The sequence below is a fragment of the Uloborus diversus genome, chromosome 4, assembly GCF_026930045.1.
Source record: "Uloborus diversus isolate 005 chromosome 4, Udiv.v.3.1, whole genome shotgun sequence".
NCBI lineage: Eukaryota > Metazoa > Arthropoda > Arachnida > Araneae > Uloboridae > Uloborus > Uloborus diversus.
In genome coordinates, this window is record NC_072734.1 from 142773842 (window position 1) to 142800006 (window position 26165).

The 26165-nt window shown below is 33.7% G+C and overlaps 1 protein-coding gene across 1 annotated transcript in view; it reads left to right on the forward strand.

Moving 5' to 3' along the window:
- LOC129221478 (acetyl-CoA acetyltransferase, mitochondrial-like) overlaps positions 1–26165 on the forward strand; it is a 67781-nt gene that overhangs the window by 28534 nt on the left and 13082 nt on the right. The window contains exons 4-11 of the mRNA XM_054855958.1: positions 2749–2844; positions 3781–3881; positions 3987–4079; positions 8115–8165; positions 9462–9563; positions 14277–14424; positions 20407–20520; positions 24996–25060. Coding sequence (XP_054711933.1) covers positions 2749–2844; positions 3781–3881; positions 3987–4079; positions 8115–8165; positions 9462–9563; positions 14277–14424; positions 20407–20520; positions 24996–25060 — 770 coding nt within the window. The remainder of the gene's footprint in view (positions 1–2748; positions 2845–3780; positions 3882–3986; positions 4080–8114; positions 8166–9461; positions 9564–14276; positions 14425–20406; positions 20521–24995; positions 25061–26165) is intronic.

The window sequence follows — 26165 nt, forward strand, 5'->3', positions numbered from 1 at the left end:
ATTTCTTTATTTAAGCTGTCATTTTATTATAAAAAGGAATATTAAAACATATTCTGTACAAACTGCAGTATAGTTGTAATGGAATTTTAGAGGCTCTGCCTCCTGCTCGTTTGGCTCGCCAACCCCCGGTTGCCACCTGTGGGCGCTCAAAGCCACTTGCAGCAGGTGACTATTAATGATTTTAGGGGTGTCGAGACATCCCAGAATATCCTCAGGAATGGAAGCCCCTAAAGGTTTAGAGGGGCGTTAAAGAATGGAAATGGCTTCCCCTATTTGCCCTGTATCCAGTGGTACAGGTAGACACGGCCAATCCGGAGAAGATAGACACAGAAATAAATAGTTTAGACTAGGGGGCCCGACTCCCCTGCTCGCTTTGCACGCCAACCCGTTTGCCATCCGCCTCAAAGATTTTATGCTTTTTAGGGTATCATGACATCCTTGGATATCCTCAAGACATAATCAGTACTGGATATCTGGCCCCTCAAGGTTCAGAGGGGTGAGACAGGGTGCAATAAATACAGAGATTAACAACCCGTATCCGAAGGTGGGGTGTGTTGGCCGGATTCGTAAGGCGTCAGACTCTTAACTCAGGGGTGCCCATCTGGAAGGGGTCATGGTACAGACTGCGCCAATTGAATTTCTAAGGGAAGGGGGGGGGGAGAAAATTGAGAGGTATTTTTTGGGGGAGCTTTTGCTCTTGGGGGAGGACCCCTGCTTACCCGAAGGGTCCAAGGTCCGATGTCAGCCGGTCAAAGATCTTCCATGTTTGTTAATGGTGACTGGGGCAAGTTAAATATGTCGCAGTCAAAGTCCTTCAAAGAATTAATACCTCTGGGAGTGCTAGACCAGAGATTACTCGTCTTCTGACCTGGATCAAAAAACAGCTGTCTTCAGGTCCCCATCCAACAGTTTAGAACAAAAATGGTAGGTACGGGGAATCCTAGAGTGTGATGTATTCAACAGTACCAGTATTGACTTCGCAGACATTTCCAGTTCAGAGGAGAAGCGGTTAGGGACAGGCAGTCACAGAAATTAATATTATCGACTATTAGATAATCTGTTATGCAAATTGTTCTGAATGATGTTTTAATTTTCAAACTACAAATAGAAAGAAATTCACGAAAAAACATTTTAGCAATTATTTTTCTTTTGGTAATTGCATATGTAAAGCCTAATAAATACAAATTAAATTTCATTCATTGGATACTTAAAGAGAGATGGGTTTCTAAACTCCTTGGGCCTGGGCTCAGTTAGCCCCTGCTCCAGATATACTTACCTGCAGCGCGGGGCGGCTCACTATACTAAATGGGCCCCCGGCTTTCAGTGGCTTAGAACTCCAGTAGCCAGTTAGGGGCTCTGCTAATTTTTTGCCAGGGGGGCCTAAAATTTATAGATCAGAGCCAGACAAGGGTGTCACCATCTCAACATGGAAGGGGAGGGCAGGCCCAGGAAAGTCCCAATGCAAAGTCGTTGTGACCTCCCAAAATTTTCCTTATTCGATAAATTTTTTTGCCGCTTCAGCAAAATTAGGAGTTTTATTAGGTAAAATTATTCTCATTCAGCGACAATATTTGTGGCATTCCATTCGGCAAATAATTGAAGACTTTTTTTCCTCCCAAAGATTAAAGTTCAGTGTCCTCCTGGGCAGGGCCATAATTTGGACAGTTTGGGGACTGGTCTTTTAGCCCCCCCCCCCTCCCCCCAAGATTTTGGAAGCAATGCAATTCTAAAATGATAGCAGTATTAACTCAACACCAGTAATTTTTCTTTTTTAATGTACTTGGAAGAAGATGTATACACTTTCAAACTCCATTGACAAATGCCCCCCCCCCCCCCCGGTGAATATGTCCATGGTGCCAGAAATGCCTGTTTTTTATTTGAGAGTTGGCACAAAAGTACTTTGAGCCAAATTCTTAAAAAATATTTTAGTGTTAAAGCTATTTTGATAATTTACAAAACAATTCCAAATAATGTTTCAAAGAATGATATTTCGCTACATTAGGAATATTTTGTAATTTCATTATCATATTGACAGATCAATGAAGAAATATTAAAAATGAATTTAATTAGAACCTTCCATTGCTTTGTTTTCTTTGCTAGTTGATATTTTAAATTTTAGGAATTTGTTACTGAATGCTCAAAAAAAAAAAAAAAAAAAAAAAATGGTAAAAACTCCAACAAAAATGCTTTTTTTTATTATCATTATGATTCTTAGGTCAAAAGGTTCTTCTTTTGTGCCCCTTTTTTTCTGATTTGGGTACCCGAGTGGTGTAAGTAATAACAAGAATTTTTTTTTCCATCTTTCTATGATTGAAAGCAGACGTCGGAAGGAGAATCAAAACAAAACAACAGAGGCTAGCCTCGTCTCCTGAGCGTTCTCATGTCAACGATTCTAATTTTCCATTGGCTTACAGGGACAGGAAGAAAGGCGTGGTTTAATGCTTACCGTACGTTCGTTATCCCAGTGAGTATTAACGAACTTCCGGTATTTTTGGGCAGAGACTACCGCAGTTACCGTACGTACGGTGAGTGCGTAAGTTGCTAGCGTCCGATACGATGTGCTCGTGCGATGACGTCACGATTAACGTATGCTCTTTACGTATGGGCAGAGACTAGACCTCCTGGTTCAATGGTCAGTTAACTGTTGTTCGGGAGAAGTAACTTGGACATACATACATAGGTACATACGCTCAGTTTTTAATTACATAAGATTAAAATTAAAAATGATAAGTATTTTCTTTTTCAAAGGTATATCAAAAGAAGATGTTCAGGAAGTGTATATGGGGCAAGTACTTCAGGCTGGTGCAGGTCAGGCACCTGCACGTCAAGCTGCTTTGGGTGCTGGTAAGACATTTTGTAGATTTTCTGTCTTTTATGAGAAAAATTATTATTTTGCTTGATGTTTTTTAATTTTTACTACACTAACATACAAACTTAAAGTCGTAAGTCTATTTTTCAACATATAACAAGTCAGTTGAATTTTGCTTCTGTGGCAAAAACTTCAACATATTGACCATTTCAAAAATACATTTTGAGATAACAATAGAAAATACTTAAGAATTTTCATGGAAAATTTCGGATTTATTTATTTTTTTGAAATATCAATTATTTTAAAAAGAAGTTCGACATATCAAGTTTATACTGTACTAATTATAACTTTATTGTAAGTGAGTACTTATACCATCTTTTAGTTGACAATTTATCAAAGAGTAATCAAGAAGCAATAAATCATGCAGGCCAAACCTCACGATTATCGTTTGATTAAAGAAAAACAAACTAACATGGCTGCCATTATTACTAAGTGTAGTAGGCAAGTCTAGTTCTACCTACTCCCATTCTTACCCATTTCTTACTATAAAGAGTACAACTTAATTCCATCCGTACCCCAAGTTCACACGTGACTCCGTTATATCTGACACAAATTTCCTAAACTTTATTTAAATTTCAATGTTTTGGTAAAATAAGTCAATCAAAAAATAGGAGAGCTAGATTTTTGAAAAAAAAAAATATACTTAAAAACTTCATTTTAAGTTCTGCTGTAACATTGATTTGAAGAAAAAAAAATCATTCGAGAAAACTGTTTTCAAATAAAATTCCTTAATCATTCAATTGAATTATTTAAATTTAAAAATATTGTTGCTTTATTCATTTGTAGTAATCAGTTAATCATTGCCCAATCAGCTTTGATTTTTATTCTTTCTCCATTTTTATTGTTTTAAAAAATGAAATAGAGTTCCAAATAATACAATAACATTACTGAATAAAATAAATTTATTGTAGGTCTTCAAATTTCAACTCCTTGTACAACTGTAAATAAAGTTTGTGCATCTGGCATGAAAGCTATTATGCTTGCTGCTCAAAATCTTATGCTGGGACATCAGGTTTGCAATTGCTATTATTTCAAAAGTGATTTTTAGATTTAAATCTTAGCTTTTCATTAAACATTGAATTAATTTCTTTCGACTAATGATTTATTTATTTTTCAGGAAATAATGGTAGCTGGAGGGATGGAAAGTATGTCAAATTCACCATATTATTTAGCACGTGGGGAGACACCGTATGGTGGTGTGCATCTTCTGGTTTGTTGCATTCTTTATACAAGTTTACAAAGTTTTTTAAAACTATAATAGACTACTGATGTGAATTATATTTTTTATTTTGTTGTATTTTGTGTAAAACTTTGTTTTTCTACATCGAGGAAGAGTCCAAAGACCATAAATCCCCGGGAGTGGCCCAGTAAAGTTCAGCAATGTTAAAAACGTTAATTGCTAAAAACTGTTTCTCTTGAAGATGAGGGCACACTGAACGATTATTCAGCAAGTTACTGCCCATTAGCCAGGGCTAAGGCAGAAATACATGAAGTACACCGCCAGCTCAGTCAATTCCAGCCGAGGACTGCATTTTGGTTCTTATTAGCACTCATCAGCCCGGCATAGGAGTGACTGGGCTGGAGGCGGAAAACCTCTTAAGTTAGCCAAGAGTGTCAAACAATCTGGTAGCTAATACAGAATTAGCACTGACCAAGCGAGTGACCAAAGCAATGGTTCGGTTCATCTCAAATATTGAAGGCAAGGCGAGTATATTCAGCAAGTTACCGCCCATTAGCCAGGGCTAAGGTAAGCTGCCGGTGTATTTCATGTATTTCTGCCTTAGCCCTGGATAATGGGCGGTAACTTGCTGAATATACTCGCCTTGCCTTCAATATTCGAGTTAACTGAACCATTGCTTTGGTCACTCGTCTGGTCATTGCTAACTCTGTATTAGCTACCAGACTGTTTGGCACTCTTGGCTAACTTAAGAGGTTTTCCTCCTCCAGCTCAGTCACTCCTATGCCGGACTGATGAGTGCTAATAAGCATGAAACTGCAGTCCTCGACTGGAATTGACTGAGCTGGCGGTGTATTTCATGCACACTGAAAAATTGTTAAAATTCATAAAGTCGCTATTGAAGAGACTGAGGAAGCAGTTGGAAGAAGTACTATACAGTAGAAGAAGTCTATACAGTATAAGTGTGGGTGTAAAAAATCATGAGAAGTGCAAATTGCAGTGAAGTCAGTCACTGCAACCTGCCTCAGAAGTTCAATAAAAAAATTGAAACATAATGGAGAATAGAAAGCTTTCTGCAACAGATTTTTTTTTAATACTGTAATAAAGAAAGTTTTGATGAAGTGAATCTAAAATTAGCTCCTATTGGAAGTACTGTTACTAGTATGAATAAGACAATCCAAAAAGAAGAAAAAAAGCCACAGTTTAACAAATCAAGAAAAAGCATGTAAGCTAACTAAATACAATTTTAAAAGCAAAAAGTAAAACCTTTTGAGCATGCAATTTGAAACAAAATAGAATTAAAATTATAGTAAAAAATGAAACAATCAAAAGCTTGAAATGCTGACATACAAAAAAAATTTAAACAAAGTATACATAGATAAGAGTCGAAAACAACGTTTTAAAAGCACAAATAAAAGATTTAAAAGTTTAAAATGCAAACATGTTTCAGAGGCAATAACCTCCTTCCTTAGTGCAAAGCAAGCAAACGGGATGGAACGCAGTCGTGGGAGAGTTTAAATACAAAACGGGGCCTAATCAGATCTCAGCGAGTTCTGAGGCATGATTTGACGTATCAGAATATGTAAATTTGAACCCATTGATTAAGATTGAAGAGATATGCAGAACCACAAAATACTCATTGCAGAGATTATTTAAATTTTAATGAACATAAAGGGCTTCCAGAAAATCTAATGTTTTTGTATTTAAACTCTCTTATGACTTGTGTTCTATCCCATTTGCTTGCTTTGCACTGAGGAAGGAGGCTATTGCTTCTGAAACATGTTTGTATTTTAAACTCTTAAATCTTTTATTTGTGCTTTTAAAACCTTGTTTCTGGCTTTTATCTATTTCTTGCACAAAGCTTATGCTTTTTAAAGTATACATGGTATTTTATTCATATGCTCAAGGCATCTGCATTGAAAAAAGTGTTACTTGTAACCCTAAAACACCTGTATGCAATAATTTGCAATTTTTATGCTTTATCAACATAACTTTTTATTAATGTAAGACTTTGTGACTTTAAGTATTGCGAGCACCCAAAAATTAAGTAATTTGCCAATGTATGAGCAAGTGCCTTCTGTTATTAATGTTATACATTACTCAGGGTTTGAAATAGGGTTCAATTTCTAGGGGGGAATGTCCCCATTTACTTCAGATTCCAAGGGGGGGGGGATTTTTTAAATTTAAGGGAGAATTTTTATAAGTTCTGTAAATTTGTTTAGAATTTTTTTATAACTCATTTTTATTTCGTAATTTTTTTAGTTTAATATCAACCCCATTTTCAAATAATTATTCAGTAATTTTGCAATTTTATTTTATTATTTCATTTTCAATAAAATATTTTACAACTAATTATCATATACACTCAATTCTTTTTTTTAAATAGACCATTTTCTGGATCTAATTATCCAAATGGGGTTCGGTCCCCATTGTTTAGAATAATATTTCTACTGCACAAAGATTTTCTGACGATCAAAAAGTTAAAGTAAAAAATTGCCTATACCTTTCGAAAATGGACTGTCATTTCCAGCAGCTTTCGGATCGCATTTCGACCGATCGGAATCGGTTGTCAGAGGATTGGAATCAATTGTTGTTGGCGAATCGGAATCGGTTGATGTCGGCGGATCGGAATCGGTTGTTGTCAGCGGATCAAAATTTGTTGATGTAACGTGAATTGCTTTGAACTAACGGACGCTTTATTAAATTTTTTCCATCTTTCCAAAATAAAAATGGATTTTGAATTTTTTTTTATCTTCTCCGCTTTTCCGGTATGGAGTTTGTTATCGAGTTTAAGAATTTATGGGGTGGGGGGGGGGAATCCCGCACGGACCTTTGGATTCGCGAGATTTACCGATTTTGTGCGCATTTCGCGCAATCCCATGCTCTATTTCAAACCCTGCATTACTATTTATATAAACTTTTGCAGGGAAATCTCAACAATGCATGGAGTCAATATTTGCTATACCTCATAGTATGCACGAGAGTTTTTCTTACAAACTGCGTTGTATATAGACATAAACCCCTTTTTACATTTCTGTAATCAAAATCAACTAGATCGCGGAACAAAAGTGAGTAGCGTGCTCCTGGCAGGAAAATGTGCCAAACACATACAGTTACATTGACTGATCAATGTAATTTGTAACTTCATGACTACAAAAAGTAATATAGCTTCAAGCTTTAATTACTCAAAATTCTAAAAATTTTGTATTTTAATTCGCACATTACACTCACTCCAGGGTCCCCCGCACATACCACTACATTTGATTTCGGAGGCCCTAAAGACAGCTCTGTTTTTGATCCAGACTAGGAGCCAAGCTACTCCTGATCCAGCACCCCATACATTTATGGTTAACGATGTAGGCACATTCAAATTAAATAAATGAAATGGGTGGTAAACATCAAATATTCCATCTTGAACATTTTGTATAAAGTTTTCTTTGTGTTTTATTGTTCAAGTGAAATACTGAATTGAATATTTTCAATGAACTGTATCATGCTTTGCCTTTCTTCTTCTTCACTGGTGCTACAGCCTGTTGCAGGCCAAGACCGTCTCTTGAAGACTTTCCCACCTAACCCTATCCCCTGCAATGGCCCTCCATTGGTTCACTCCTACTACCTTTAAATCCTTTTCTACCCCCATCCAGCCATTTGACGTCTCCCTCTTCGGTGTTTTCCTTCAATGTTGGAGAAGGTGACTCTTTTTGTGGGGAATGCATTTGCATATTGAAATATGTGGCCTAGCCACCTAATATGCTTTGCCTTTACCAACACTAATAACTTCTTTCAATATACATAGAGTTGCTGTATCGAAACATTATGTTTGCTGTGTGCTTAGTGAGTATAGATATTACAACCTATCTCAAATAACTCTAATGATACAAGCAGTTATTATCAGTTTAATATTTATAAATGTACAACACAAAACTATTGTATGTTTTACTGCTCAGCTAAGTGTAAGTATAGAAGAAAAAAAAGTTATGAAATATTTCTAATGTATCATACATTCCAAGAATTTACCTTTTAGCCTTTTAGCTTTATTTACTTGTTTATTCTCTTATTGTTATCTAGGATGGTCTCGTACAAGATGGTTTGATTGATGCTTACAAAAAAATTCACATGGTAGGTAGAAAGTCATAAATTTTTTGCTGTGTGTGTTTAAATTATTTTGAAATCTTTCAGCTAAGCCTTTTGAATAAGACGTTTTATCTGTTTTGTGTGGTATTTTTTGGTTCTTTAAATAGTAAGAGAACAATGGCTCTATTACTATTAATGTATTGTTCCTGAACTCCACCCTTTCCTTAAAGTTACTACAAAAGATTGCCCGAAATTGTGTCTCCAAGATTTTAATTTCAAAAATCTACTTACGGATGGCTTTCACTGTGTCTCTCCCTTCCTCATCTAACGTCTCCTACAGAGCCTAAAGTTGCATCTTTAAAACTTCGATTTTGGAGGATCTGTAGGAGAAGCTCTTCACCCCTTGACTTCACCAAAGATTGTCTAAAACTGACTTAAGTTTAGAAATTAAATCAGGAGAGCACATCATTCTGCCTTTCCTATAATGTGACGAAAAATATCCCAAATTAACTATTCAATATAAATTCTGAAAAGTATTGATTATTACTAGCAATATGAAATGTTTTAGTTGACAAATTTAAGTATATGACCATACTTTTTTGGTTTACAATCTAGAGAGAAAATGACCCAAAGTTAATTCTAGGTGTATCGAAAGCCTTCAAGTGCTAGTGTTAAATCAAGGTTTTTTAGTGGTATCTGAAATGGCACTGAACATTTGTTTGACAAACTAAACAGTATTGAACACAACACCGGACATTTGTTTCATTATAATCTATATTTTATTATATCAGTCTCCACTTCAATGACATTTTACTGCATTTAACTCAGGAATGATCAGGATCAATATTTTGGTTACCAGTACATACCTACGCACAGATGCACATATCGACAAATTCATTCAGGGTTGAGTAAAATGGAAATTAAAGCTGAAAGTTGAGTTTTTTTTTTCCATGAATGGAATACTTCCTTTACTCCATACAGGGAAGTAAGAAGGACAACATGTAGAATAAAATTATGTCTGAATGCAATTTAGGAATTCAGGCTTTGAAGCCACTATGTGAGGTTTTAGATTATGGACCAAATTTAATATTTGCAAATGTGACAGATCTCTGCACACTAAAAATTTATGTGAAAAAGGTTTGTCCATGAAACTGAATATATCTGCCAGGATATCCCAATTTCATAAACATACTCAAAACTGAGAAAATGGTGTCCATATAGTTTTTTTTTTTTTCACACATTGATTTTTTGTTTGTTTGAAAAATACCTTCTTTAACCATCAGTGTGTTTGTTTTCTTTTCTTTAAAATATATTTTCTTATGTTCTATTATATTTTTATAGGGAGTTTGTGGTGAAAATACAGCTAAAAAAATGGATATAACACGACATCAGCAGGATGAATTTGCAGTTAATAGTTATAAAAAAACTGCCAAAGCAGTTGAGGTAAGTTAAATGAAAATTAGGAGCCCCCTACGTTTCAACTTTAATTTTATATGATAATTGAATTAAGTTTAAAAACAATGTGAGCAGAACCCTTTGAAGCGATGTACAACATAGGTTGTCACTCATGGCTTTACATTTAAAATTTGATTAAATACATAAATTTCACAAAAATTCTTAATGTACAGAAAATTATTATGGCAGTCCATGAAAGCAATGTACAGTCAAACCTCGTTAAAGTGCCCCCTCTTAGTTTGCCAAGAAATGTGGTGAAAAAAACGTTCAATATAGGATTACAATACAGATTCCCTCCTTAAACCGCCACCCCCGCTGTCCGCCAACTGCCACTGAATTTTGAGGAAAACTGCATACTCGGTATGAATATATTGTTGTTTAAACTGCCATCTTGAAAGACCATGTCAAGCAATTCAAACTTAGCGGTAAGCCATTCAGGAGAGTGAATGTCCATGAGGAGCCACAGAGGGAAATCATGAATGTCACACATACCTGCCACTAATGCCCCATACAAATGCACCTACATTAGCCACTATGAAATTGTCCAGCTCCTTTTCTGTTTTATCCCTCCTCTGCCACACTCAGTCACCAAGGAGAATTGTTCCCAATATCCATAGGCAGATTTACGGGGGTGCCAGGGGGTGCGCCGCACCCCCAAAATTTTTGGTTGGGTTTTGAAAAAAAAATAATTTAGTATCTTTCACCCAGAAGCGCAGTTGGGGGAAAAAATTTCATAGCTGCTATGCTAGTAAATTTACTTGAAACAAATCCAGTGTATTACCACACGTCACTAGTGCAAGAAAAATATAACTGTGCTCACAGTAAGAATTTAATTTTATTCATTTGAAAAAAAAAGAAAAACATAACAAATAATTTCATGCAAAATAAATCAAACAATTTATTGTTCAGAGCTGTGTTATAGAATAGAATAATAGGGAAGTTTTCGATTTGTCAATTTTATTTTTATATGATAGAGTAACATGTATGAACATCATAGGTGAAAACATTTTTGCGATACGATAAGTAGTTTTTTTTAAATTAATTTTGAAAGTTCAAGCGCTTGTGACGTCAAATGGCATAGGAAGTGACGTCATGCTCTCTTCCGATAGGAAGGAAGCCGAAGGTCACGCATTCGACTTCGAAGACGAAACGTAAAAGGCTTATCTTCTCGCATTTAACTCCTCGCGTTTCTGGACCATTAAACCTCTCATCCTCTCGGAAATATTCGAATATCATCATTGATGTTACATGAGGAAGATTATTTAGATTGTACTTTAACGAATCCGGTCTCCATAGTGTGTTCAAAAGAATTATTGAATTTCTAAAAAATAAAAATATCAGCGCGCTCAAAATGTCCCTAGCGAAAACAAGGGATCTTCGGCGGAAGGCTGCCCATTCGCGCCCTGTGACGTAGGCTCATGACGTTTAAGAAGAGCGCACTTTTGCGCATGGATTTTTAAAAATTCATTAAAAATCAACCACAGTGTTTTAAAATTCGGCGATGGTGAATTTTTTAGTTTTGAGGGTCAATGAACAATATCCAATAGCCAAAATATGAACATTTAATAGGTTGCAACTTCCCTATTGTATGCTCTGTAATTGGGTATTTATTGGTATGTCAATACAAATTCTTCTATTTTGAAAGAACTATGGCTAATCAAGTCCAAAAGAAAAACCATGACTGTTGCAACAAACTTTATCAATAAAATCTACTCCGAAATCAACTGAAAACTAACATTTTTAAGGTGAATTTTCAAAAAACTTTGAAGGAGGACTCTCAGACTTCTTGCTGCAGTGGTGCATTCAGTGGGGAGGGGGCACAATACTGGTGACCCTCATCGCAAAATGCTGAGTTGATGTTTTGAAAAAAAATATTATTTATTATTGAAGAGAAGAAAAGATCTCATTTTGGGAAAACGCAGTTATTTTAAAAAGAAAAAAATAAATAATGTTGGGGAAAAAATTTAATTTCTTTCAAAAAGAAATATTGACATTTACATTTTTCAACAGCTTCAGATTATTGGCGGCAAATTGTGTGCCTCCCCCTACCTTCTCGCACAATCCTCTTTTCTTTCATACCCCCCCCCCCCCTCCCCAACTTTTTTTTTTCATTTTGTCGATCTCCGAAGCCCTCTCACCAGCCAAAGTTATTACGGAGTCTCTCAAATTTCGTTGCTTGGGATTCACTTTCGCAAAATTTCCAAGGGAGATCCTCCAATCACCTAAAAACATCGAAAATCGTTTAAAATTGCGTTTTTGGAGTTTCACTTTTGAAAAACTGCAGTGTTCCTAACGTTACCAAATATGGTCTTACACTCATTTGTTTAAGACTTTAATTTTGGAAAATATTCGAACAAGGGCCTCCGACCCCCTTTCTCTAATATCATCAAAGATTGTTAATATTTTGGTTTTGAAAACTACTATTTCGTAATATTTAAGTGGGGGAATCTTTTGGGACAGCAGCCTTTGAAATCCTCTTTTTAATACCATGGAGTATTGCATAAGAACTTCATTTTTAGGACTTTAATTTCGAAACTTTTCCAGGGGAGAGCTCTAGAACAATCCGTCCGGTAAGGTAACTGCATCAAAAATTGTCCACCATAGTGTTTTCGGAACTTCAATTATGAAAAATTAAAGATGTAGTTGGGTAGGGGAGGAGGTACATATTTTTATCTGCTTCCCAAAAAATCGATTGGGGACAGTCCATGAGTCTCATGCCTAACCCAAACTATTCATATGGATTATAATCACATTTATAAGACTTAAAATTCTAAAAATAGCCCTGGAGCACCACGTATCTTTCTTCCCCCTAAAATATCTAAAAGAACTCTAAATCTGCGTTTTCAAAACTACTATATTGCAATTTTTTTTTCTGGGTCGTGAATTCTCTTCTAAACCAGAAGCTGGATTCGCCCTTTGCTTCTAACAACATCGACTTTCGTTTAAGACTTTTTCTGCAGTTTGAATTGTTAAGAGTTGCCGATCCCCTAATATTACTAAATACGGTTTACATCAAGTTTTTTATGCTTAAAAGTGCGCCCCGCCCCTAAAATTATTTTCTGATTTCGTCATTGCCTTGTTGCCCCCCCCCCTAGATCCCTGTTACTGTTGCACCCCCAAAATTTTTAGCCTAAATCCGCCTATGCCAATATCTCCACGAATTTTAACTGAATCTTATCTGCTCCCCCACTTTTTTCAACCTTTCCATTTTGACATTTCATTACTCAGCTACAAAAGCATTCATTCTTCAACGCCCCCCCCCCCTTTTCTGTTCTGGTCAGCGGGGGAGGATGCTGAGGCTTTACCTGTTCTTGGATACTGTGTGCAGACTTCAGCAAACAATTTTGCATCAACATTCTATAGCATTGTGCTCTTTTGCTTCCTTCTGCTAAGATGCCGAAAACAATATTTATCATGCACAAAAACATTTTATTTTGCGAGTTTAAGAATAAATACCGATTCACAAGCCATCAATTCATTTTTTCAAGTTCTGAAAAAAAAAAAAGGTAGCCAAAGAACCGTCTATGAGCCTTGACACACTGCTGGAAATCTAATGGCTGTTATTTTTTAACCTTCATTTGGAAAGGAAAATACATGTGTTCAAATGTTTTGTCATGAAAACATGCATTTATGCAAGTTTGGGGAAAACTCGTTAAAATGCCACCCTCAACTTTCACCAACTCTCGGCCCGCCACTAAAGTTGGTGGTTTAACAAGATTCGACTGTAATTCATTTTTGTGGGAAATCTTGAAAAACGTCTTAACATTATCAGATCAAAATAATTTTTTTTATATCCAGTGCTCTATCTTCCCAGGCCAAGATAAGGGCTGGCAAAAATGGAGGCCCGGGCATCATTTCTCACTTCCAATTCTTGACAAAATCTTTAAAGTTATATGTCTCAAAAACAATGCAATACATTTTGGTGTGATTTGATTCATTTCAAAGGATTTTTTTTCTGTTTAAAAAGATATGCAACATTTTGAAATATGTGTTTAAGTTTTCTTTCCAGTCTTTTGAAAAAAAAAAAAAAATCCTTTCTTAAAATTTTTCTCAAAGAAGCAATTTAATTTTTTTTCCATTTTTCCTTGTTAGTACCACTGAGCACTACATTTCCTGAAAGGGAGAGCTGCCATTTTTTTGTTTAACAGGTTTTAGAGACATTTGAAAAATATGACGGTTTTTTAGGAACTCTACATGTAAAAGTACATTTGAAAATTCAAAATTCCAGTAAGCAGAAAGTGAGAACATGCTTTTAATTCAGTTATATAGCTTCATTTTCAGTTGCCGCTTCATCCAAAAATTTTATTTTTTATGAAATTAAGAATGTAGTCTCCAGCCCAACTTTTTCCTCACACAACCTTTCAATGTGTTGCCAAAATATTTATTTAGTGCAGTACCATCTTGTTTTCACTGAAATCAATTTTCTGTTTATTTATTGTGAGATCATTAAAGTACATATGCTTGTACATATCTCAAGTATTCCTCTTTTTTATTAAAATACCTACAGTCAACTCCTTCTATAAGTCTATGCTTTAAGGCCAAATTTTTGTGTATTATAAGAAAACATCAAACAGAATATTTTTTAAAATAAAATTATCAATCAAGAAACACATACTGAAAACTGCATATTTGTTAAAAATATAATTTTTACCAGAATATTTTCATTTGTTTTTTAACAATGATTATATACTTTGTATTTAGAGTGGTTTATTCAAAAATCAAATTATACCAGTGACTGTTCCAGGAAAAAGGGGGAAGCCTGATGTTGTTGTGAATGAAGATGAAGAATATAAAAGAGTAAATTTTGATAAAGTTCCAAAGCTACCTACTGTGTTTCAAAAGGAAAATGGTAAAAATTTTGAAATGTTTCTCCATTCAAATTAAAATTCAATTTTAGTCTAAACATATATTTAGTAAAATCCATTAAATTTTACCAATATATTGTGATTTTATTATACTGGTAGACTGTCGCCCCCTGCTTGCTGTCACTCACCAAACCCTGAAAACTATAAGAAGTTCTGTTTGGGTTACTTCATGATCCCAGCTTGCTACTCTTGTTTGCCAAGCACCGTATCATTATCAGGGGTTCATTTCTACCAAAGGAGCAGAAACTCTATCTTACTACTATTATATATGCGAAAGTTTGTCTGTATGGATGTATGGATGTTTGTTACTTTTTCACGCAAAAACTACTGAATGGATTTTGATGAAACTGTACAATAACATAGCTTATGCATCAGAATAACACATAGGGTAGTTTTCATCCCATTATGGGGGAAACACCCATTGGGGACAAAAAAACACAATTTTCATATAAATTAACTAATATGGGTTGAAAAAATACTTGCACATATTAAAATTAAATGTCCATCGAAAGCTCTGATTTTTCTGCTGAAGATGGCACCAGTTCGAAATTTCTAAGTAACATAAAAAACGAGTTATAAACTTTTTAGTTCCATGTTCGAAGGCTCTCTTCAACCCAACTCAATATTTAGTGTATCATCTCAACTCCCTGTCAATAACGAGAATCGTTTTATTGTTGAATATTTTTGCTTTTCGTCTGACAGTTCAAGGCTTTTCTCAAGTTAAATTTTAAAGTTAGATTTTTTGCACAAGATAGGCAAATAATATATGGATTTGGCTGATTATTTTCCAGTTTTACGCAACTTTGAGGCAATTAATGGGTTCTTTTTTAAAATTTGTGTTGACTGGGTAATAGCAGGAATCTCGCCAAACTTTTTTTGCAGAATCATTTCAATAGCTAAGGCATGTGGCAATTTTTTCAATTGTCGCTGTTTTTGAAGCTAAAAACTGTGCGAATACTGTTTCTCGGTTTTCCCCATGTTACCAAAGTATTGCCATTTCTTTAATATTTCTTTCTTTATATCATTTGTTAACATGTAAAATGATCCGCCAACTAAATTAATAAAATCCATAAACAGCATAAGTTTGCGCACAATTTCAAACACAATTGCCTAACTTTGCTACTTATTTTGGAAACATTTCGGATAGCATCATTTCATAATCACCAAAAGTATCTCAGTATTTGGCGACACTATCTCTTCGATAAAATTAGTAACATACAGTTTTATAAAGTAAGAAGGGGAAGACTTATCCAAGCAGGGTTCGTACGCTCCTTCAAAACTTCTCCAGTACTCCTTCATTCAGGAAATTTCTTTGAAGGGCCCTTCAAACTCCTTCGTTTTGGTTTTAACTCCTTCAAAACTCCTCTGTTTTTAGTTCAAGACTACATAATTTTCCTCAATGAAAGTAACTTAAAATACTTCAGCAACTTAACACTAGAAAGACGGCGTTTTGCGTATACCTAGAAAGACTAGCAACGGTCACTTTGACCGCCATACTTAAAGATTGAAAATTTCCTCCTTTCGGGATTTTTAACCATAGAAAAGATTTGTTTCAACATGTCAGAGTTTAATTTAACAATTTAATCGTAATATAGTCTGCAAATAAGTCTCAGATAGCTTTTTTTTATTTTATGTTTGATCAAGTGAAATACACATGCTTTACACAATTGGCATTGAGAAAGAGCAAATTTGTACAAAAAAGAGGAAATTTTCTTAGCATGTAATAACTAACAAGTACTATAATCAACCATGCATATGTTTGGCTTAAAACATATCTAAATATCGCAAGATACCGTACATTACTATCTTTTACTGTATTTCGAAATACTTATGTTATCACGTCACCTGTATATTAGCCATTAACAGTTTTTTTTTTTGGCAATCAGAACAAATGCTCGTAGATTAATTTCTGCATAGTTTAATTTCACACTATTTTAATCTTTTTCCTGAGGTATATACTTATTTATATGCAGCAAAATTGATCAGTGGAGGTGACTTGGAGGAAAATGGGGAATTAGGAGTTCTGTTTTTGAAATTTTCCCTTTTTTTCGGCGTCGGACCCTTTTCCCTTTTTCTTTCACTGCTTTCTGATTCTAACTCAGAAGAACAATCCTTTTCTGCAAATCTAGGCTCCGAAAAATATTCGCAATAATCTCATGAAAGCAAACTATTCTCATCGCTAGGAATACATTTGTCTTGAGATAAGTCAGACTGTTCATTCGAACCATAATCTGTTTTAGAAAAATCTGCAACTGTTTCATGAATTAATGTTCCTATAAGTTTTGCTTGTCAACGTTCTTATCGACATCATGAAGATAATTATGTGACTGAGCACTTCATTATCATCGAAGAAAATAAAAGTCAATGCTTCAAGCAAAGCACATGTTTTGGTGCACAAAAGAATTCCAGCAAACATTTTTGGAATTTACCTGTTTTTATTTACTTCTTTTTAGACCCAAAGTAATTTCACGTGTCCAGTCACATGCTTTTCAAATTTAAATTTTCTCAACTTTGCCCTCTGTGCAGATAGCAGAAAACTGAAACCATGCAACCAGTAGGTGTTTCGCATTTTCCTAACAGTTCAAAGAATTAAACCTGACCAGCAGGTACTACTCAAGCTCAAAAGACCATTATTCACCCTGAAAACTAACAATAGTCCATAGTACACACAACTGATAAGAGAAAAAAGAAGAAAACGGATGCATAAAGAAAGGTTCACTTAGCGGTCAAAATGACCGTAGTCAGTCTTTCTAGGTATAAACATTTATAGCGACTATAATAATAATCCTAAAGAAAAAAAATCACTGTTGTAAGATCTTAATAAATAGTTAGGAAAAGTCAATGAAGGAAAAAGAGTTTGAAAATTAAACGCAGCAAATATGAGCATTTGAAAATCATCTGCGGTCAAAATGACCGCTTCCGTCTTTCTAGTGTTAACATTGTCACAAGGGCAAAGGTATAAGGACGATTTTGATGTAGTAATTTCGTATATTTATTTTCTGCAAAGATGTTACTATTTATAACTTGATCATAGAAATCGTACAAATTGAAGGTGAAAATATAATTAGATGACTAAGACATTTCATAAGTGTAGTAAAACATGCTTAAACGGTGCTTGGCTATTTTTTCAAGTTTTATGATTATTGCTTTTCCCTCCATCAAACTCTCAGCACCAAAAATCAGTTTGTCTAATTATTATTTAAATATTTAAAAATATATAAGTAGATGTACTATATTAAGTGATTGTGTTCAAAAAGCAATTGTTTAGTAAATCACAGTTATGATATTACAAAAAGGGACATCCACTTCCACAAGTGATGTCATGCCTTGAGGGGGAAACGAGTTCATGAAATTGTGACAAGGGGAAGGTAGCGGGTGACAAAAAGTGACATCACATAGTTATTATAATAATATGACGTGACAAGAAGAGTAGTAAGGTGAAGTGTGACACTTTGTGACAAAGGGAAAGGAAGTCAAATATGTTGAAAAAAAAGTGCGACATCATTTAAGGATAGCTCATAAGTACTCCTTCAAAATCTCATTTTACTCCTCCAAAACTCCTTCATTGTATTTCTGAAATTGAGTACGAACCCTGTCCAAGGTATCCCAAAATGATTGCCGCAAATTTCGTAATATTTTAAATCGCAGTAAGGGTTTACGGGCGGCTACATTTTTTAAAAGTTTGTACTTCAATAGCAATATAGAGAGACGATTTTAGAATATGTTCATAAAAAAGGGGGTAAATCATTTTGAACAAGTGAAGTTTAAATTCATATTTTGGAAATTCCTCAAATTTGTATATTCTTAAATGTTGTTTTTTCGTTTCTAACAGAGTGCTATTTTGTCCTTTGTATTTATTGCCATTTTACTTTTATGGGTGAGGAAAAAGTTCAATTTTTAATGTCAAAGCGGTGTGTTTTGATTATTTCAGTTACCGAAGAAAACGAATAAAAGTTGAGAAATTGTTTCTCACAATTATTACACACCTAGGCAACGCCGGGTATTTTTGCTATGTACAACAATCTGATAACTAAATAAAGAAAGTTATTAAATAGAGTCTGTCCCCCTACCCCCAGTTACCGTCGAAAAAATATTTATTTTTCTACCAGGAAAGACCAAATACATGCGAAACATTTTCTTTGTAGCATCTTCTGTTCGGAATTAAAATTCATATCTTTTGAATGTAGATTAAGCAAACATTTTATGCAGTTTTAGAAACTTGGCAAGTCTCTGGCCAAAGTATGGCACTGTGGTCCTTTTTCCAATAAGTAATGGATTTGGATTATTTTACATTTTAAGCTGCTTTTAATTGCAAAAATAGCTAATGAATTAGATTGCATTCATTTAAGAAAATTAGTGTACTTGCAAAAAAACAATGACATCTTAAAAACTTATTCAATAGGCAGAGTTATGATAACAGGGTTGGGACGAGTGTTCAAAAATCTTGGCGTTACAGCCATTACAAAATTTGCATTAAAATGTAAAAACATCGCCAAACTAATTTTGGCTATGTTTAGGGTATTGCAGTTAAAATTAAACCACCAAATTACTGAAACAACATTCTCAAATAACTTTAAAACTGCTATTAAAATGTAAATTAATCCACCAAATCCATTTTATATCTCCAGACACACCAGGCAACTACGTTAGCGCATTGTCGAATTTTTTAAAATTTTAATGAAACTTTTAATTTTCTTTTTTTGTGTGTGTTTTTAAAGATTAATGGTGCTAATAAGGATTTTATGGAATTAATATCTCTACTTTAATAGCGATAATAGAGAGTATTGTTCTTTCATTCTTTCTTTTTTTTTAAATTTGTTTTTTATGCTATCGGACCTGTACTGATGAAGATTTTTATAATTAATCATAAAGGAGATCTGCAGAGGTATATATTTGAAAACGCTGATATCACCATTCTAATAGACACTTTAGGGAATGTTTCTCTTTCTGAAATGAGAAGTTTTTGTACTATTGTCCTCATTTAAATGGGAACTTAAAAAAAAAAAACTGTTGTGCTTACTCTGATTTTAATGGTATTTTTACTCTTAACTTTTTGGTATTTTAACCAGTACTGTCTACATTGTTAAGAAACAGTTGACAGTTGATTTCCTTCACTTGGGGGACTTTAAAGGTTTGATTTTCTCACTCTAAAAGGACATTATTAGAATCTGGATTTGTAGTGACTGTTGACCCTATTTTGGGACAATTTTTCCAATAAGAAGCTATACAATAATTTAGATAGCAGGTGTAGCGCTAGACACCATTTGACGGGGATGGGGATTATAAGTGAAATGGTTGACTTTATTTAAGAATTGTTGACCTCACTCGGATTGGAATTTTTGAGAATTACCCAAACTAAATTCTTTACAACTCCTGAACATTTTCCTGATTTATGTTGTGTGATTTTTTGGGTGTCTTCTCAGTTTCGCTGACATTTCATTTACCCACCTCCCCCTTCCCTTGATTTTCAGTTTTCATCATATCGTTTGATGTATTGGGGAGAAACCATTTTTGGTAACTATTTTACCTCTCCCTATGTTGACCATTAACTTGAATTGATTGAAAAAAAAAACTACATCAACGTGAGCGAAGCCGCGGGTAAAAGCTAGCGTGTAAATATTCTTAATTTTGCCTAAAATGTCAAAATGTGCATAAAATTGTAATGAAATACAGGAGCTTAGCTCCCATGCGCCATAGTACTTTAGCAAGTACGAATTCAATAGTATTCTCATAGCAACAAAGCATTCTGGTAGCTAATTTTTTTAGTTAAGTTTATTAGTTTATTCAAAGTTAAGTAAGAATTAAGGTAAGAATTGAAATTCTGTTTATCACTACCGTTCAGAAATAGAATGTCACTCTTTTTGTGATCTACTAAAGGGCTAAATCATGTTTTTCATACATTTTCTGGAACATAATTTGTTTGAATTTGATTTTTATTACTTTGATACAGATGTATTTATTTTCAGGAACTATAACAGCTGCAAATGCCAGTACAATTAATGATGGAGCAGCAGCATGTGTGTTAATGACCATGGAAGCAGCTGAAAGAATGAAAGTTAAACCTTTGGCCAAAATTATTGGTATAAATTCTTTTCTTTTTTTAATTCCTGGGATTTTTTTTTTTGGCATATATTTGATGCTGATGAAAAATGTTCTTTTGGGTATGAATATTCTTATTCTAGAATAGCAGTTCCCAACCGGTGGTTCGCGAGAGGTTTTCAGGGGGCTCACGAAAAAAAATATTGTTATGGCAGAGTTTTATTAGCATGCCTGTTTCTGATAAGTTCCATCAGTGGCGTAGCTAGACCCGACTTTCGGGGGGGGGGGTTTATTTACATATATATATATATATATATATATATATATATATATATAATATATATATATATACATATATAATATATATATATATACATATATAATATATATATATATATGTATAATCGCTTGGAATTTTTCCCTTTTCTTTTTTTTTCTTTCTCTTCTCTCTTCTTTTTCTCTTTTTTTTTTGAGACTAACTTTTCGGGGGGGGGGGGGTTGTCCCCAAAACCCCCCCTTAGCTACGCCCCTGAGTTCCATGCTCAAGCTGTTTCGAGCTAATTTTGCTCCTTTTTTATTCATTTGTCTCTCGCACATTCTCTTAGCTTGAAAATATTTGCATACTTCCTGACATATTTTACATTTGAATAATTTGGTCTGTCATTGCAAAGTGCCGGTTTTAGCGCTTCCATTGACAATGATAGGTGCCATGCTGAAAAAGCTCTACTTATGAATACAATGTCCTCGTATGAAAGAATTTGAAAGCGTTCGCTTCCTCAGAAGCTTTTGATTGGAAAGATTGATTAAACTTGATGAAAAGTTACATGGAGCATACGAGCATATAATCTAAAATATTTTGATGTTTAGTTTCTTTCCATTTGAGTCTGACAAAGAGCTATCACTCTTCTCTTGTGTTGAGTCAAATATGCATAGCAGTGTGATAACGTTGTTTGTTGCTATAATTTTCACACTACATGAACTACAATTTCCTTCGAGCTTTTTTGTCAGAAAAAGGAAAGAATGACCCCAAACCAACCCAAAAATACCACAGGAAGTATGAAAAATTAATTACTATAGAAAATTTGGAATTGTGAGGTTTATGCAGTAAAAAAAAATCGACGGAATTTAACCGTGCAACTTAATTTGCGCTTTATATAAATAAGGAATTTATGAAATTTGTGTAAAAAATTTCTCTTGTAGTAAGTGAGCGTAACAGTATTTGTTTTGTCAAAAATTACCTTTTGTGTAAAAATTAGAGTAAATGCGTAAATGGAAAATAGACGCTTCTATTATTTTTCAATATGCGCAATTTAATTCGCACTCATAGCATAATTACAAGAAATTTCTCCAGCAATCAAATGATTAATGTAAGCAGTAAATCTTTATCAAACAGCTAGGCAGGCTCTTAGTCCTCTTCAAGACAACTGAAACCTAGATCTCTAGATCTTTCTCATTTTACTGTAAGAAGAAAGTTCATTTAATTAATTCACTTCTGATTTAGTGATAATAGAGGTAAATGTACCTTAGGGTCAGAAAAATTTCAGCCAAACTTTTGAGCATCTTTGTTCTACAAATATCCCATTTTCATAATTTTTTCAAAGTTGATTGAAGCTCAACACAGAATAATCACTGTATTCATTTTTTGGTGAATTTGTTTTGCATTCATTTTTAAGTGATCATTTTAGTTCGTAGTAATATTTGTTATTCTATATTTTGTAATTATGTTTTCATTCTTGTTATAAACTATGCAGCAGCATCAAACTAAAAAAAAATATCACAAATTTTAATGTCTATGTGTAGTTGTGTGCGCATGTGTTTTTTTCTTTTTCTTTTTTGCTTGTTACTTTTTACCTAGTACCCAAGGGGTTTGCCAACTTCTTTCGGAGTTTGGAAGGGGTTTGCAAGGAAAAAAAGGTTGGGAACCACTGTTCTAGGAGATCATTACATACCTTTTAAACAAGCAAAAAAAAAAAAAAAGCGACTGTTTAATTTTCAGGATTTTGTGATGACTACAGTTTTATTTGTAAACAATAGAAACAGTCTGATCATTGTAAATGAAAAGATAAAAGGGTTTTTTCTACTGATAAATTTTTTTTTGTATATTTCAATGAAGTTACAATATAGAAATTATACTTGTGTCTCCCATTAACACATGCCTCTTATGCGAGGGAAAGGGTTTTCAATAAAAACCTAGGATTCTTGGGATTTTGTTCAAAATTCTTAGTTTTTAGGTTTATTCATGGAAAAGATTGTTGGTGGCACTCTGACACCACCAATAATGAAACTCACACCATAGCACGTTAGGCAGCATTTCATTGTAGAAGTACTTAAAATTTAGTACTTTTATTTTTAATTGATAAAAATTTTTGGCAACATTTGACCAGCAAAGAAGTGCTTTGATTTAACAAGGCTGAACTAGATCCAATAAGAAAACTTTTGCTGGCCAGGCATTGAAAAGAGAACTTAGTAGTTCGCTTTTAGCTCAAACAAGATGCATGTTGTACTCTGCTAAGCGTTTTGTCTAAAATCTACTTGAACTGTTAAAAGTTGATTCCATAATGCAAGGTAACTAGCAAGTCATTTTAACTGAGATATAGCGAATATATATGCATTTTTACATGAATGGAGGAGAAATTTTATGTCATATCTTGACTGGTGATTTTTTAGGTTATTTAATATGAGGGTTTTACTGATATAACCCTCATATTACCTAACCTAAGGTTACGCTTATTAAACAGAAATGGTAATTAGGATGCGCTAATAACAGTATAGTTATTAGGGCCAATTTGCCCTTTTACAGTACACTTAATATAAAGATTATACCTACAGCTTATACCGTTGTGGTATTTTTATTTGTCATCAATATCCAAAGTCTCAGTCATCAAAATATAACCAAATAAAGGACTATATTTTAACAATATAAATTTAAATATATATCCTGTCATAAACATCTGAATTTAGTTTTTTCCGCATCAATATTAAACATTTCCCTCTCATATAAAGCGGGAATTTCACCTAATCTGTCAAGTGGATGATAAAGAAGCCCAAGTGAGGCATAGAACCGCCCATTATCTCATTTATTAAATATTTTACCCCCATCAAACATAATATTTTTACTAAAATATAGTTTTTTTTATCTAAACAATCTTGAATGTACATGCAGGGTTGCCAACTGCTCCTTATTTGGCATAGTTGCTCTATCTGCATAGTTGCTTTTATCTGAAGTTGCAGGAAATGTCTGCCATCAAGTGTCAGGGAAGTTTTTGGAAATGTCTGCCATCTGGCTTGTTTCACCAAAGACTTACAATGGGCATTTTTGCCTCTTGTTGCGTTATTATTTTTAATATCATTCAAGTTATTTTCTATTTTTATTATATTTTGTTATTTTATTGATATAACGGCAGACATGTCTTGGGAAATTTAAATTTTTCATGCTCTAAGTATGATCTAGTTTTCATAAATGTTTTATTCATCAAAATATAATTGATTTATGCTACTGTTTCAGATGACAATCAGAATTGAATCACAGACTTGGATGAATGATTTTAGTTTTTTTTACTTATTTATTTTTATGATTATTGAACACACACACACTGAACACAATATTGAACTGCTCCACAAACTTGTTTTCCTAAGGTTGGTAACCTTGCACATGCTTAAAATTTAAAAGGTTTTGTAGGCACAAAAGCAAAAACCTTCTCTACTCCAACCTTAACTGTTATTTTTCTCTTTGTGTTGTATAACTTTTCTGCCTATCTTGTACTTTCTACATAACTGTTTCAAGTCAAGACATTAATGAAACTTTTTTTTTGCAGTAAATTTTTACACTGGTTTTTAAGAAATAGTTCTGAAGAAATAATTATAAAGAGATCTATTTTAATATTTATTGTTATAATTTTTCACTTTATCATTTTTAAGGTTAATAACTAACCATCAACTATAGATCACAAAAAAGCAAATGAGAATTTTTTCTTATTTATATGTTCTTCTGTTTTCTTCCTTAATATCAAGGATTTTATGATTTCAATTATCATTATGCAAAACTACCAACGGCAGCCCTGATGCAGTAACCTTCATAGGCTATGCAAATTCTTTGACCATGGAACCACCCTAAATTTGTTTAAAATATGGATAAAATGTACAACGTATGTACCAACTATCCTTTTATCATTGGGTTAATCCAGTATATCCACCTAGGCCACACTGCTTAGCATTTTTGATTTTCCTAATTTCTTTCACGATTTACTCTTCAATACTAAGTGAGTTTAAAGAAATCGCAAGAATTTTTTTTCTGCTCATACTTTTTTTTTTTTTGCTTTTTTTTTTGACCTAAACGTTTTGCATAAATGCAAAGAAGCATGAAAGAGACTATTAGTAGTTCCCATAGCTTTAAAAGGAAAAAACAACCCCTGTTTTTGGTTGTTAAAGAGAAATCTAATCGGTTAATTTTGCAATTATTTTTCAATGTATGCTTTTCGCAAAATGAAAAGTACAAATATATTTTTTTAAATTTCAGGTTTTGCTGATGCTGCTGTGGATCCCATAGATTTTCCCATTTCTCCTGCATTTGCTATTCCAAAGGTAATTTTACTTAAGTTTTCATACCTCTTGTTCAGTGGCGTACTAGGTCGAAAATGTGTACCGGGAAAAACACTTTATCGGCGCCTTGTTCTATTTTCGTAATCCCCCCTCCATTCACCAAATTCAACTAATAAATTAAACTTGACGAACTTCCTATCAGACAAGTAGATAATTCTCAACGCCCTTTGACAACTGAAGCTTTTGTGCCCCTTCCTATTTGTCAAAATGAGAGATTTTTTTTTTTTAACACGCTTTTATTAGCTTCACTTGTATGTTTGTGAATAACTCTCCTTTAGACTAAGAGCAAGTGACTCATTACTGTTAGTACATTCTATCACTATATGAGCGTTCGTGGCTGAGCGGTTTAAGGCGTGGGTCTTCGCTGACGTCCACTTCCGAGAATCATTGGGCGTGCGTTCTAATTCCGTCTACACCGAAATTAAATTTATAATCTTGCAACTCAATTTTCGCCCATTTTTTATGATCGAATTCTTTTAAAATTTGGAATGCAACTTCATACAATGAAAATGCAATATTCTATAATCAAATTAATTTATTAACGATAAGTTATCAGTTTATTCTAATCAACACGCTTTTATTAGCTTAACTTGTATGTTTGTGGGTCCAACTTTCCTTTGGACAAATAGCCAGTGGCTTATTAGAAATACTTACAACCTACAAATCAGAGCTGCAGAGTGTAACAATGTTTGCGCACGAATTTACCAGAAAGCATTGAAAATGTCTGATGCAAATAATGCAATAGAATACTAAGATACATTCCATTATAAAAATCGAACACACGCACAAAGATTTCATTTAAGAGTTACAAGTGTTAGCAATATTTAGTATCTAAATCTTATTTAAAAGGGGAAAAAAAACCAGTAATATGGATTTTATATTTTTCAGAAATAAAAAAATAATAGTTTAAAAAACTAAAAAAAAAACACGCTTTTGTAGCAAAACGAACTAAAAAGTAAAAGATAAAATAATAGTTTAAAAAACTAAAAAAACACGCTTTAGCAGCAAAATGAACTAAAAAGTTAAAAATAATCTTTAGATGACAAGTATATAAAGTAATTGACCAAACACTTAATTTTACTGTAAT